This window comes from Amphiura filiformis, chromosome 9, assembly GCF_039555335.1.
Source record: "Amphiura filiformis chromosome 9, Afil_fr2py, whole genome shotgun sequence".
NCBI classification, from domain to species: domain Eukaryota; kingdom Metazoa; phylum Echinodermata; class Ophiuroidea; order Amphilepidida; family Amphiuridae; genus Amphiura; species Amphiura filiformis.
Window position 1 is genome coordinate 24,017,693 of NC_092636.1, and position 13,920 is coordinate 24,031,612.

General features: G+C 36.8%; 1 protein-coding gene and 1 non-coding gene across 2 annotated transcripts in view; one reads left to right on the forward strand and one right to left on the reverse strand.

Moving 5' to 3' along the window:
• Positions 1–5,394: 5,394 nt before the first annotated feature.
• Positions 5,395–13,920, reverse strand: part of LOC140160771 (uncharacterized) — a 125,719-nt gene continuing 117,193 nt past the window's right edge. Inside the window, 2 exon segments of the mRNA XM_072184068.1 lie at positions 5,395–9,659; positions 13,218–13,607. Coding sequence (XP_072040169.1) covers positions 7,351–9,659; positions 13,218–13,607 — 2,699 coding nt within the window. The 3' untranslated portion in view covers positions 5,395–7,350.
• On the forward strand, positions 12,974–13,045 carry Trnaq-cug (transfer RNA glutamine (anticodon CUG)). Its single transcript has one exon. It is a non-coding gene; the product is annotated as a tRNA-Gln (tRNA).

Sequence of the window (13,920 nt, forward strand, 5' to 3'; positions counted from 1 at the left end):
ACAAAATATCAATCATTATGCACCATTTTAAAATAATGTGCTATCTACTGAAGATAGCATTATGCACAATATTTAAATTGTACTATCTACTGAAGATAGCATTATGCAATATATTGACATTGTGCTGTCTACTGAAGATAACATAATGCAATATATTGATATTGTGATATCTACTGATGATAGCATTGTGCACAATATTAAAATTGCTATCTACTCCAGAGCAGCCTGCCTAGAAATCTTAAAACCAAGCTTTTCACCACCACAGTCGAATCAGTTCTGATGTATGGTGCAGAAACCTGGACAATTACATCAACGTTTAGGAAGGCGCTTGATGGTTGTTACACAAGACTACTGAGAAAAGCACTTTTAAGTGCTTTTCTCAGTAGTCTTGTACATTAATGTTACTTGGCAGTCGCACACCACCAATAAGGAGCTATACGGCAATCTCTCCCCAATCTCCGAAAGGCTGAAAACAAAAAGGCTGAGATTTGCTGGACACTGTGCCAGAAGTGAAACAGAGGCAACTTCCAGAGTTTTGCTGTGGCAGCCTACGCATGGTAAAAGATCAAGAGGACAACCACGGAAGGACTATACATTAAGCAAATAATCAGGATACTGGACTATAGAGAGACAAGACATTAGGAACTGCATGCAGAACAGAGTTGTGTGGCGAGCCATCAGCGGAGTCCGACTAGACAAGTCGACATAAGCAAGTAAGCAAGTGATATCTACTGACGATAGCATTATGCACATTGTGCTATCTACTGAAGTTAGCATTATGCAATCTACTAAAGTTGTGTTATCTACACAAATATTATTATGCACCATTTTAAAATAACGTGCTACCTACTGAAGATAGCATTATGCACAATATTTAAACTGTACTGTCTACAGAAGATAGCATTATGTAATATATTGACATTGTGCTGTCTACTGAAGATAGCATAATGTAATATATTCAAATTGTGATATCTACTGACGATAGTATTATGCACACGTGCAATCTACTGAAGTTAGCATTATGCTATAAGGAAATTATGCTATCTGCTAGTCATGCTGAAGATAACCAACCTTAAAATATTTAATTTGTGCTATCTACACAATATAGCATAGTGAAATTGTGTTATCTGCACAAGATAGCATTATGCACTGTATTGAAATTGTGCTGTCTACTGAAGATAGCATTATGCACAATATTTAAATTGCTATCTACTCTAGATAGCATTGTGCACCATTTTTAAATTGTGCTATCTACTGTTAATGATAGCATTATGCACTATATTTAAATTGCGCTATCTACACAAGATAGCATTGTGCACTATATTGAAATTGCTATCTACTCCAGATAGCATTGTGCACCATATTGAAATTGTGCTATCCACCGAAGATAGCATTATGCACTATATTGAAATTGTGCTATCTACTGAAGATATCATTATGCAATCTATTGAAGTTGTGCTATATTCTGAAGATAGCATTGTGCAATCTATTGAAGTTGTGTTATCTACTGAATATAGCATTGTGCACCATTTTAAAATTGTGCTATCTACTGAAGATAACATTGTGCACAATATTTAAATTACAGTATCTACTGAAGACGGCATTATGCAATCTATTGAAGTTGCGTTATCTACTATTAATGATAGCATTATCCACCATTTTAAAATTGTGTCATCTACTGAAGATAGCATTATGCACCATTTTAAAATTGTGTCATCTACTGAAGATAGCATTATGCACCATTTTAAAATTGTACTATCTATAGAAGATAACATTGTGCACAATATTTAAATTGCGCTATCTACTGAAGATAGCATTATGCAATATATTGAAATTGTGCCATGTACCGAAGATAGCATCATGCGCCGTATTTAAATGTTGCTATCTACGGAAGATAGCATTATGCACAATATTTAAATTGTGCAATCTACTGAAGATTATACAATATATTGACATTGTGCTGTCCACTGAATCACCCACTCCGACTCGGAACCTGAATATTATCTAACCCCGGACCTAACCTGGCACCATCACGAAGTGGGACACAAAATAAATGACAAAACACATATATTAGTTTTTTGATAATTTTCATATTTTGCTATATAAAACTTGACAATATTTTATACAATTGAACTTAATAATTAATAATCTCATTCCATAAATTTACATAATATTTCAAACAAAATTATTTCAGTATAAATGCTTGTTGACATGTAACCATAGTAACCATTCACAATAATTAACAGTTTTACCATCAGACAATTTGATAAGGTATACAATAGAAATATTTTTAAAATTACACGGAATTTACGAATATTAATAAAAAAATATTCAGAAATGATTCAGAGATTGAAATAATCAGCAATGTCAGTACGCCGCCCTGCATCAGTAACCAATAAAAGTTACAAGCTTACCTGAACCTTTGGAAGAGTCACAACCTCGTTGGAACCCAACATACTGTAATTGTTGCAATTCGCTGTCGTAGTGCACGTTAGAATATGACCAGGTGGTGGCCGCATTGCATTCTCTAAATTCAGTAAATTTTCATCGTCAACCGTGTAATTGAATGGGATTATTTTGAAATTTTAAAACGCTTGAAATATCACAAACAAATAGGCCTATGTTGATAAATAATATAAATACAAGCTAAAACCGTTGGGGTTCGATAATGAACCCCACAAAATTAACCGACTATATTGGAAAATGCCATACGGCCGGGCGGTTTCACAAGTTGCCGGCTCGATCATGTCATCCGCCGCCTGAATATGACCGTTGCTAGGTCATGTGTGGATCATACTTTCTTTGTTACGGACCACTGATCGAAATGATCACAACGCAAAGCCTATGGCATATCAAAATTCGGAAGGGGTGTATGAGCCACTACGACAGTGAATTGTACCCACCCCTGGTCACAAAAGTATAGCTAAGCCCTGAGACGATATCGTCTCAGGCTAAGTCACTGCCATAATACTGACTGTCCACAAATGTATACACCAAAATGTCAAAATAAACGCCTATTTGACGTAGGAAAGGCATAAATTTCACAGATTTTGTTACCGATTGGAGTCATTTTGTAACTTCACATCAATAGTCTCGCAGCCCCCCTTTGGCTACGCACGCCACTGGATCTGTTTGCGTAAATCGCCATTGTATACTACCTTGCCTAAAATGTCTACTACCATAGCCGTGCTTTTATATGATTCAGGAAAACATTTACGCTATCCGGAACTGCATATCCCTGTAGGCCTACTAGATATAATTAAGCTGCTTTGAAGGATTGCCCTTCAATAATGATTTGGTCCAAAATGTTACAATACCGTAAAACCTCGTCAACAAGCATATATAGTGCTTCTGATGAAAGCTAAATTAATCCCGGCGCCATTACGGAATTTGAGCAAATAAATTACAGATCCAAGCATATACAAACAAAGTATTATTGTAAGACCAATCTATTGTATTGGCATATTTACGCATGTATCGTATTAATTTAGCTTTCATCAAAAACACTATATATGCTTGTAGTCGAGGTTTTACGGTATTATAGTTCATTTACTTTATATTGTTTATCTTTCACTACATTTAAGAAAAAATCCAAGGTGTATTTTGTGATGCCTTGTGCATCTCTCTATCTTCATCTTTGTTTGAATTGGGATTCAGCATTGTTCGTTCTCTGAAAGCATTATGATGCCTATTATATGTGTGTAAAAAAACTGATATTGGTAGCTGGCATCTGTTTTCCCATTTTTGATTCATGATTAAGCTTTAATTGAATAGTAAATATATAAGACCGTGTTTCGTGGGTTACCCTGCAGAATTGTATGTCTGCCTTGATACCCACTAAGACATCAGATTATTTCAAGGTGTGTTTGTGACCAATCTCCATGTACAAAGAGGACAAAACTACACGAGTATATACGTATACCAGAAATATACAAGAGTACCGGGATAACATTTGGGCTACATATTATAAACTATGTAAAAAACGATCTGGACGTTTCAAAACCACGTTTTTGCAACATTCATCCAGCGAATATAGCAATTTATACGTACATGAAAAACATCATTTGTAACAAAATGAGTCTAAAGCTTTGTATTGACAATCATCAATAATTCCGGTCCACATATTATGGAGTATTCTGGTAGTACCGTAAAAATTCGTCAATAAGCATATGTACCTATTAACGAGTTGTTCGGACAAGAACAAATTTTAGGGTAGTTTGTTAAACTTTTTAATTTATAAACACAGATATTTGTTAAATTAAAAGCAAAAACAAAACAAAAAAAACCTGCCGTAAAAAATTTGTTCTTGTCAGAGCAACTCGTTCTTACACCAATTATCTGGATATCACAAACTGAAGAAGCATTGTCGATGTGTATTGATATGCAAAACAATACATAACTTTCCAACAAAATCAAAACGTTTTACAGAAAATATTTAAATGTCGGGTTATATAAATGGTATATAAAACGTTTCAGTAACATTCCAAAACATTTTTAAAAACTTGCTGTAAACCATTCGAAAACTAAAAGTTCACACAATGTTTTGCCAAAAAATTTTTTGGCAAAAATATTTTACAATAACATTTTGACATTTTAGAATATTGTACCGGTTTTTCATATAAAACATTTCAAAAAGGTTTTCATGAATCCTTTATATAGCCCGACATTTACATGTTATTGAAACGTTTGACCAACACCAAAACACGTTTACAACGTTTTGAAAACATTGTTGTGTTTGCTGAGTTCAACTTTATCACTCCTTTGCACAATGGGATTACTAGTTCAAGGGTTAAGATATGTATGACATTTACACAACGTTCTTTACAACAATACCGTAAAAATGCGTTAATAAACATAAACATATGTGCCTATTAACGAGTTGCTCGGGCAAGAACGAATTTTTAGGGTAGTTGAACGTTCTCATTTTTTCTTTCAATTTATAAATATCTGTAGGCCTAATTAAAAGGAAAAAAGGGAAAAAGTTTAACAAACTACCCTAAAAAATCGTAATGATTTGTTGGTGAGAAAATGACAAATCAAAATTCCGACAGTGTTTATTTATTAGAGCTCGACGTCGATTTGACGTTGATGCAATCCGACCGTCATTCAGTCCAACTGTTGAAATTGGAACGTCGATTCAACTTTGATAGATAAAATTATGTCCTACCTAAATATCTGGAAATAAGCTACACTCCAAAAGGCAAGGCTATTTCACAAGATGGGATAGAAGATTCTGAAAATATCGATCTACAGTCTTCATGCAATATCAAATCCACACTTTGCTTTCCTGTAACTTGTAGAATGTTTTACTCATACAAATCTTCTTTACCTACGTACAATGTATATGACGGTGTCCTTTTAGTAAATACAAAAACATCTGAAGGCACCCCATTATGTATAGGTCAATGAATAACTTTACACAATTCAACAACTTGTTTACCAATTAAACAACTTGTTTAAAAGTCCAAGTAACATTTGTTTAAATTTTTGAACAAGTTGTTTAATTTTACTTTTAAACAAGGTTGAGCGATGCACCCGGTAAACAGCGGTTGTTTAAAATAAAAAGTTGTTAAAACTTATAAACAACATTCTTTAAAACTTAAGACAACATGTTATAACAAAAAACTGAACAATGTTGTTTAAAACTTTAAACAACAACACTTTAAACAACGTCTTTTTAAACAGCAAAATTTTAAGTGTTTTAACAGTGTATTGCCAGTTCATGGTCTCTTTAGAGTAAGTTAGTTTTATGCCATATTTGGTAACAAAGGCTACTTTTACGTAATATCCACACTATAACAAGAGAGTACAAAGTGACTGCATTAAATTCAACAAATATATATTGAGCTGTTTCGCTTCTTGGTAAACTTATAAAGCAAATGCTACGACCATTTGGGTCATGGGTATCTATCCTTAAACAGGTTGGAACAAAATACATTACAATGTCGTGTCCTTTTGAGCATATTGAACGTAAGTATTACAACATCACACGCATCATTTGTCAGATTATTCTACTTGCACCGTAAAACTCGATAGTTAGTATATGTGCTCACTATCGAGCGCTTTTAAAACATGCAAACATGAAGAGCCCCATCCACAAAAGTGTAAAGGGTTTTCAGCAAATCATCGTTACACATAGTTATGCGAACAAGTAAACCTGCAAATGTGTGTCTCAACCCCATTAGCTCAGTTGGTAAAGCGCTGGCCTTCGGTACAATTTCATGTATTCAAAAGCGCTCGATAGTAAGCACATATTATATGCTAACTATCGCGTTTTTACGGTATGAAATAACTCGTTCATCTAACATAGTTATTTCTTCAGCCACACTGGGTAGTATTACTCAGAAATAAACAAGGAGAGTCGGTTATTCTGTCCTCTGAGTATAGCATCCAATGTTAACAACCGGGTTAACAAATGCTACTTTGGGATACCGTAAAAAATCGTTAATAAGCATATGCTTATTAACGAGTTGTTCGGACAAGAACGAATTTTTAGAGTAGTTTGTTAAACTTTTAATTAAAAAGTTTCAACTCTAAGAATTTGTTCTTGTACGGGGAACTCGTTAGCCTATTAACAATTTTTACGGTGCTTCCGTACGAAGAAAATACTCTTGCAAAAAATATCGGATGCTGTATAAATATCACTTAATTATGATGTTCTATATTAAATTGGCTGAAAGCATCGTCGTCATTTATACATACACGTGCTAAAACTTAGTTTACTGACCTTTGAGGAATATTACTGGACCAATCTATAACATTACTACTCATCAAAGAAGTGAAGTGACTAATAATGTTAGCATGCGCGTAAATAACAACATCAACAAACGTCAAATAATTTCTTTCACCAATTCGTTGATATATTAACATGCATGCTTACATTTCACAATGTTCTGCGTTATATTTATACGTTTAACATGATAAAAAACACGGATACTTTGAAGGTGTTTACAGTTATCAAAACAGCTTTCAAAATTTACAGACATTTTGTTGGCTTTTATTAGCAAGTTGCAGAAGCAATATCCTTAAAATGTCAGCAAAATCAGTCGTCACAAACAAAAAAGTAAAATATCCATCAGTTCCGCGACGATTGGATTTGATAGCTTCATTGAACGTACCAATTTTGTGACATAATAAGGATATTGCCACAACTCGAAAGCTATGAGCCTTTGCGAGTAGACCTGAGATGTCGTCATTTGATGTCACACCGACTTGTAATGCGTAGTAACGATGTTCGCTAAACGATGTGCGCATCGGCGTGACGTCAAATGACGACATCTCAGGTCTACTCGCAAAGGCTTGTGGGATTTACCGAAAAGGTCAATTTCAACATCCCAAAATATGTTGTATTTACACATAAGATGCGGAACTTAGAGGACCCCTTGGCGGTCTAGTTCTTCTTCCTAAAATTAGCGGTTTTGTACCATTAAAACCGTTTATACCATTCATCACATTTCCTTCAGAATGGTTCTCCTGTTTGTCATTCGCTCCATTCTTAACAATCTCATCTTTCTCGGCCTCGCCTTTCTCCTGTTTATCAAACTTTTTATACGGACCGGTCCCAGTTGTGAGAGCTTTTTGGTTATCAGTGATCGGACTCGGAGTGACCGGACTCGGAGTGTCTGGAGTCAGATCCTCCAATTCAAATGAATCCGTACCTGCTAGTGGTGCGGCTGCTGGTGTATTCAATATCAAATCACCGTCATCATAAATTGGGACACATGTAAATGATGTTGGTGATGTAAGCGATTTTGCCGGCGATGAGAGACCAGATGGAGGAGTGTCTGGCATCTTACGATGTGACATGTTAGGAGTCGCAGTCCGTGAGGTATGGGCGCTATTGTCACCCGAAAGTGTTCTTGCAAGACTTTCGTCACTGATAAAAACAGATTTCATGTAATCTGTTCGTTGCCTATTGTTTAAATATGAGTAGTGTAGAGGGCTTGCTACAGATGGATCACTGTGCGCAGATTCACTTTGAACATCATCTGATTTATCCAGGTCATTACAAAGATAACCGTTACTATGATTAGCTAATCTGGACGCTGTCTGTGGATCATCTTCCGCAGAACCAGACGATGTCTTCCCACTTTTGCTTTTTCGCTTATGTCGATCTTTTTTATGTTTTCCATGTTTTTTCTGTTTGCCATCCGAAGATGGCGACCGTTCTACATGTTCTATATCAGCCATTGTTTCTATACGATTTTGGCTTGAGCTATTTCGGGAATGACGAGATTCGCGTGAATTTGTGTCCGAAGCACCTTCAGTGCTTGGTGATTTACCCGGCCATATAGGAGCGCGAGGACCTAAATTTGCACTAGTAGTCGTGTACGCTAAATCATATATGACATTACTGTATTCGTTCGTCGGAGTTGTAGGAGTTGTGGGCGTTCTACTTCGATGTCTATGTTTACTTTTATGCCTTGACTGATCATGAGGGTTTTCAGAAACTGGACTTGGTATGTTTGAATCCGGTTGTCCATGATATGAATGTCTGTATAATTTACTAGGACCTTGTGTAGTTGGTGACTCTCCTACAACACTAGGTCTTTGATTTAGTTCTGGATAACTGTCGCGTTTATGACGACGCTTCCCAGACTCTCTACTGTCAGATTTGTTATAGTCCGACGAATGTGATCTGTGATGGCTTTTACCATGGTGACTACCATGACTACGATGACTATGACTACTGTGACTATTATGACTACCATCTGATGGAGAAGATCTCCTTTTCCGTCTGGCCCCGCGACCGACATCAGGATCTTCGGATCCTTCTAAGACACGAAGATCTCCTTCTTCAGGACTCATCGGACTCAATTGTAAGGATCTCCGATGATGCCTTCGTGACGCAGAACTATCAGAGTTGTCAACTCTGGACATAGAACCAGATCCAGAGCGATGACTACGACTACTGATTCCCGTAGCTTGACTACCTAACATACTGCTCTGACTCCCTTTATAGCTATGACTACTTCGTGAACTCTGTTTATCAAGCGTTCTTGTTGATAGGTCAGTAGCATTTTTATCTGTTCTGACGGAGTGTTTATCACTGAGCTCGCCTACCGAGCCAGGACCTAAATTGTACGGTAATGTCACCTCATACTTAGCTATATCCTCTTCAATGTCACGACCCTCTTCATCAAGGTATGGACTTGATGGTAAGTCCTGGTCTTCAGGTATTGTCACTAAAGCTTTAGAACCTAAATCATCATGAGAAGGTGAGGATAAATTCGATTCTGGCAAGTATGTGACACCCGTTTCGTCTTTGATCATGTATAAACTACTCCTATCGATATAACGTCCATCAGGGCAGCCCCTTTTATTGTTCGAATAATTTGATAACTCGGACGCAGACGATGCACTTTGAGCTAAACATCTAGCAGATCGTTCGATGGAATGCCCACTGGCACTGCTCCTAAAACCAGCCGTCAGACCACTGTCCTCGCGACCCTCGGCGAGCATGTATTTCTTTCGTTTCCATCCTGCCCAATGAGTACAAGTGACGCTTAGCACTATGACAAATACGCAAAAGATGACAGCGATGATTAATACCAACTGAGTGATGGATCCAAGTGGTGCACCGGAGCCACCGTGAGCTTCGTTCTTCACTTTGTCAACTTCAGGAATGGGTGCTATGGGGGTCTCGTGTTGTGCGTTAACTGAAACAGGAAAAGGCAAAAAATGAGGAGATTTAATAAAATAGTTTTTAAAATGGTCATGATTTGCACACTGTGGTAATAGAGGGTAACAACAAGAGTTAGGGATGAAATCAAAACTCGACCGGCGGTCAATCACCAGTTCCGGAAGGTTACGTCCGGTAACTTCGGTTGGAGCCGGTTTCTATTGTTCTAAACAATGGAACGCGGTTCCAACTGGCGGTCGAGATTTGATTTCATCCCTTAGAATTAAACATCTGGATATGCAACTAGAGATTTCACGGATGTACCAACCCGTCCTCAGGCAGTCTGAGAGTTTTCTACACAGGACTGCAGAGAGAGCTGCGAGGAAGCCTCAGATGTGTGTTAAACCTAGCTGGAGGTTTCCATTCGTGTGTGTGTGTGGGGGGGGTGTAGTAACGGACGAAGGCATGTGGCTTTCGTCCAAACGTAACAGTGGCGGGGGGTGTAAAATTATGAGATTTGCACCAAACAAATTTGCACCGCCCGGTTATTGCCGTAATCCTGACACATTAGATGGGAATAACTGTTTCAATTTCAAGTTTTGCCTAGAATTGGACCTTTTCTAGAATACAAACTTAACTCGGAGCAATTAAATGATTAAAGCAAAGGAGTCTTTTTCCTATGGATTAAATTGCTATTACGAATGCCTTTCAAAGGAGTATTTTGTGATTTTTTTCATGAAATTTTTTAGTAGATATCCACGAAAAGAGCTTTGTCTCAAAATTTCAGTTGATTCCGATTTTGCGTTTGCGAAGTATGCATGATTATGTGTATTGATGATAAATAATAATTTCATTACTGCTCTATAGCCCAATTTTGTTCTGCTAGCAGAACGTAAATACAAATTGTATGATATTTTTGTTAAGCGAATGAATTTGCAGAATTTTTTTTCACATAAACATTATGTAGCCAGAGCTTTCCGATGGTATAAAAATCTCAACTTTTTTTGAGAAAAAAAGGGGGCTTATGCGGCTGCGGATCACGAATACCCCTTTAATGATACATAAGTATGCCTATGTTCTGTGCAAGTGAAAGATATATGCACACATAGGTACATGCACAGGATCATAGTTCAAGCACTTGGAGGTCTTGTTGCCATGGTACCCGGTATAGCGTCTTGTGTCATGGATGTGATACCAAGGATCATTACTTATAATTGTATACTTTTTGCACTTTCAAGATACTTGGCCAATGTTTACCTTTACGACGTAATAGTTGAAGCAAACAAATCTTCACAATTTTAACATATTCCATATTATTAAATAAACAAAATATTTCGACCCTTTTCCGTAGCTTATATGCTAAGTACTTAACTAGGTACATTGAGTTTGTTTAGGTGTTATATTATCAACAATTCGAGGAAAGTAAACACTTAGACCCTTCTAGGTTTACCATTCCCTAGCAATGCAAAAAGTATTTCTCAAATGATGTTTTGTTAACTAAACTGAGCTCAAAAAGAAACTTATATTTTTCACAAGGTCATATCTTGAAATCCTGTCCATCAATTGAACTAAAATTACACACAGATTTATTTCAATACTCTACTCTAAACACATGTCAGTAACCAAGCAGTTATCCAACTGACACAACAGCAAAATGCACTGACATGGGACAGCTTCCTGGACCACATTCACAGCCCAGCCCTGTTTCATGAAAAAAGTGTATGAAAAGCAGAAAGCAGCACTGTTTTATCATCTGTGCAAGGATCTTGTGTGCATTCTCACAGATTTTTTGTCCTGGGTGCCAAATGTTGGGCTGTGAAAGTGAAGGAAGTCCAGGAAGCTGTCCCATGACAGTGCATTTTGCTGTTGTGTCAGTTGGACAACTGCTTGGTTACTGACATGTGTTTTGAGTAGAGTATTAAGGTAATCCTGTGTGTAATTTTGGTTCATTTTGATTGACAGTATTTTAAGATATGACCTTGTGATTCACAAGTTGTAAAAAAATATAAGTTTCTTTTTGAGCTCAGTTTACTTTATCCATTTCAAATGTTTAAATGCACTTTGCAATTGTTCAAAACAATTAACATTCCTCAACTAAGTGAGATAATAATAATTAATAGTCCTGCTAATTATGATAGATCGTCAACACCTCGCTTTGTCACAAGCAAGAAAAATATAAAATTGGTCCCAGTTCTGTTACTAAAATTACTTATTTCATGGTTGAATGGTAAATTCGTTCAAGTTTTCTTTGGAGCTTAATTGAATAAATAACCAATATCGGGCTAAACAAGAAAGCTGCTATATAATTAGGATTCGGGCACCATGCATGCATGCGTCCAAATTACTTTGAGCAGTTTTATCTTTTTTTTCTTTTTATTGTATGTTTTGAAACGGCTACAATATCTCTTAAATGCATTTTGTAAATTCCCATGATGAGAAGAACCGCTCAGATGTGCTTGCTTTAATAAATCAGAGCATTCTGATCCCCATATGCGATTTTATTTCCAGCGCTACAGCAACATGGTGTGTTTGCATATATTCTTCTCCAAAATGCTTCCATTTCTTAAAGACTTCGCACATTCAGCCACTCTGTTTCTATACCCCGAAATTTTCATGTTCAGTGTGTTTTAGTTCCCAGTTTTTCTGGTCTGAAAATCAACAGAGTCCATTTGATAACTTAAGTTTTGAGGCAAAGAAGGAATTTATTTCAAAACAAACACTTTTCAGGCTTGCTTGATTTTCTATTAATTTAAGGGTAAAGTAACCAATCACTCATGAAGAAACATAAAACAGGTTGGTTTCTTGGTCGATTGGCAAACCAGCGTTCCATTTGAAGGAGTTTGAAACAGTTACCTGACTGGTCACTTTGATATAGCGTGGGTCATTAGAGATATTGGTCATTGACACACGGCTGAATCTGGGTAAATATTTCGCGTATCAAAGGTTTACTTATTTTGTTTTTCAGTCATTCAAGATCATACGAGATGCGTATATTGTACAATGTAGTAAGCTCAGAGACTCTCGGTAGACCCAATAGAAATGGAAGTACTCTCGTGGTGTGCGTAGAATATAAAATTACTTGTCATTTAAATCTCAACTGATGTTGAATCAGCAAAATCTAATGTTGTTGTTTGTTTTGTTTTGGTTTTGGTTTTTTGGGTGGTTTTTGGGTGTGTTTTTTTTTAATTTACCACAGCTAGGCCTACAATCCCCCTTTTTGCATTAGAATCTTTTTTGAAGACATAAAAATGATCCACTTATAAATCAATTTTATAAACTCGCGGTATCAACGCAGCTAAACCTGTTTTTAATTTTACAAAACAATTACAAATCTCTCGGTGGATCGTCAGCGGTCCCATGGTGTAATGGTTAGCACTCGAGACTCTGAATCTCGCGATCCGAGTTCGAATCTCGGTGGGACCTGATCTTTTTACTCTCGTTGGGAATCATTATTGATGCATTGTTTGAGTATTTACATTTTCATATCTTTTTCAACAGCGAAATTTCTTTTTTTTTTTCTCCTTAAATCTTCTAAATGACATATAAAAAATGAGAAAATAAAAGAGAACCTACTACAAGCACACGTTATACCTACCAAACGTTAAATATACCGCCGAAAATCCCCTCATCTGACCGGTCTCTTTTGCCGACACTTTATATTCTAAAAACAACTTATTTTTGCTGGACGTGATTGGATCTGGTATTTTACTTCCGGTATGGTAAGCTAACACCCTGGCGCCTTCGTCTTCACCGTCCCGTATTCTTAGCCATTCATCGTGGAGGTACAGATCAAATGAGCGGAAGTCTAACTTGATTCTCAGATCGTCTGGAACAACCACTTTCCATGAGCCAAAACCGGTGCTACATGATTCAGGAGAAGATGATATTGTACCGTTGATTTCGCGCAAGACACAGCCACAGTTGCATCCTGGGATTACGTTGATACCTCTATCTGGGTTATGGAAAGTTACTATTGCTGCTGCTTCTGTAGGGAAAAAGAACAAAAGTGTAAACAAATTATTATAGGCTTTTAAAGGGTTGTAGATATAGAATGTGAAGACGCGATTCGTGTGGATTGCTAATATACCTGTTACAAGAACAAAATGTAAAATTCAAAGTTTGACTTTTCAGTGCTTCGTGCAGTTCCAAAATAAACTGGCGCATCCTAGGCCCGATCCTAGGTACATGACTGATAGGAACACTTTGGATATAAGATCATCTGGTACCTTTCTAACACCACCCTGGACAATTGGACTGAACGGTGGAACTGAGAAAAGTGGAAAGTGCTTCAATATTAT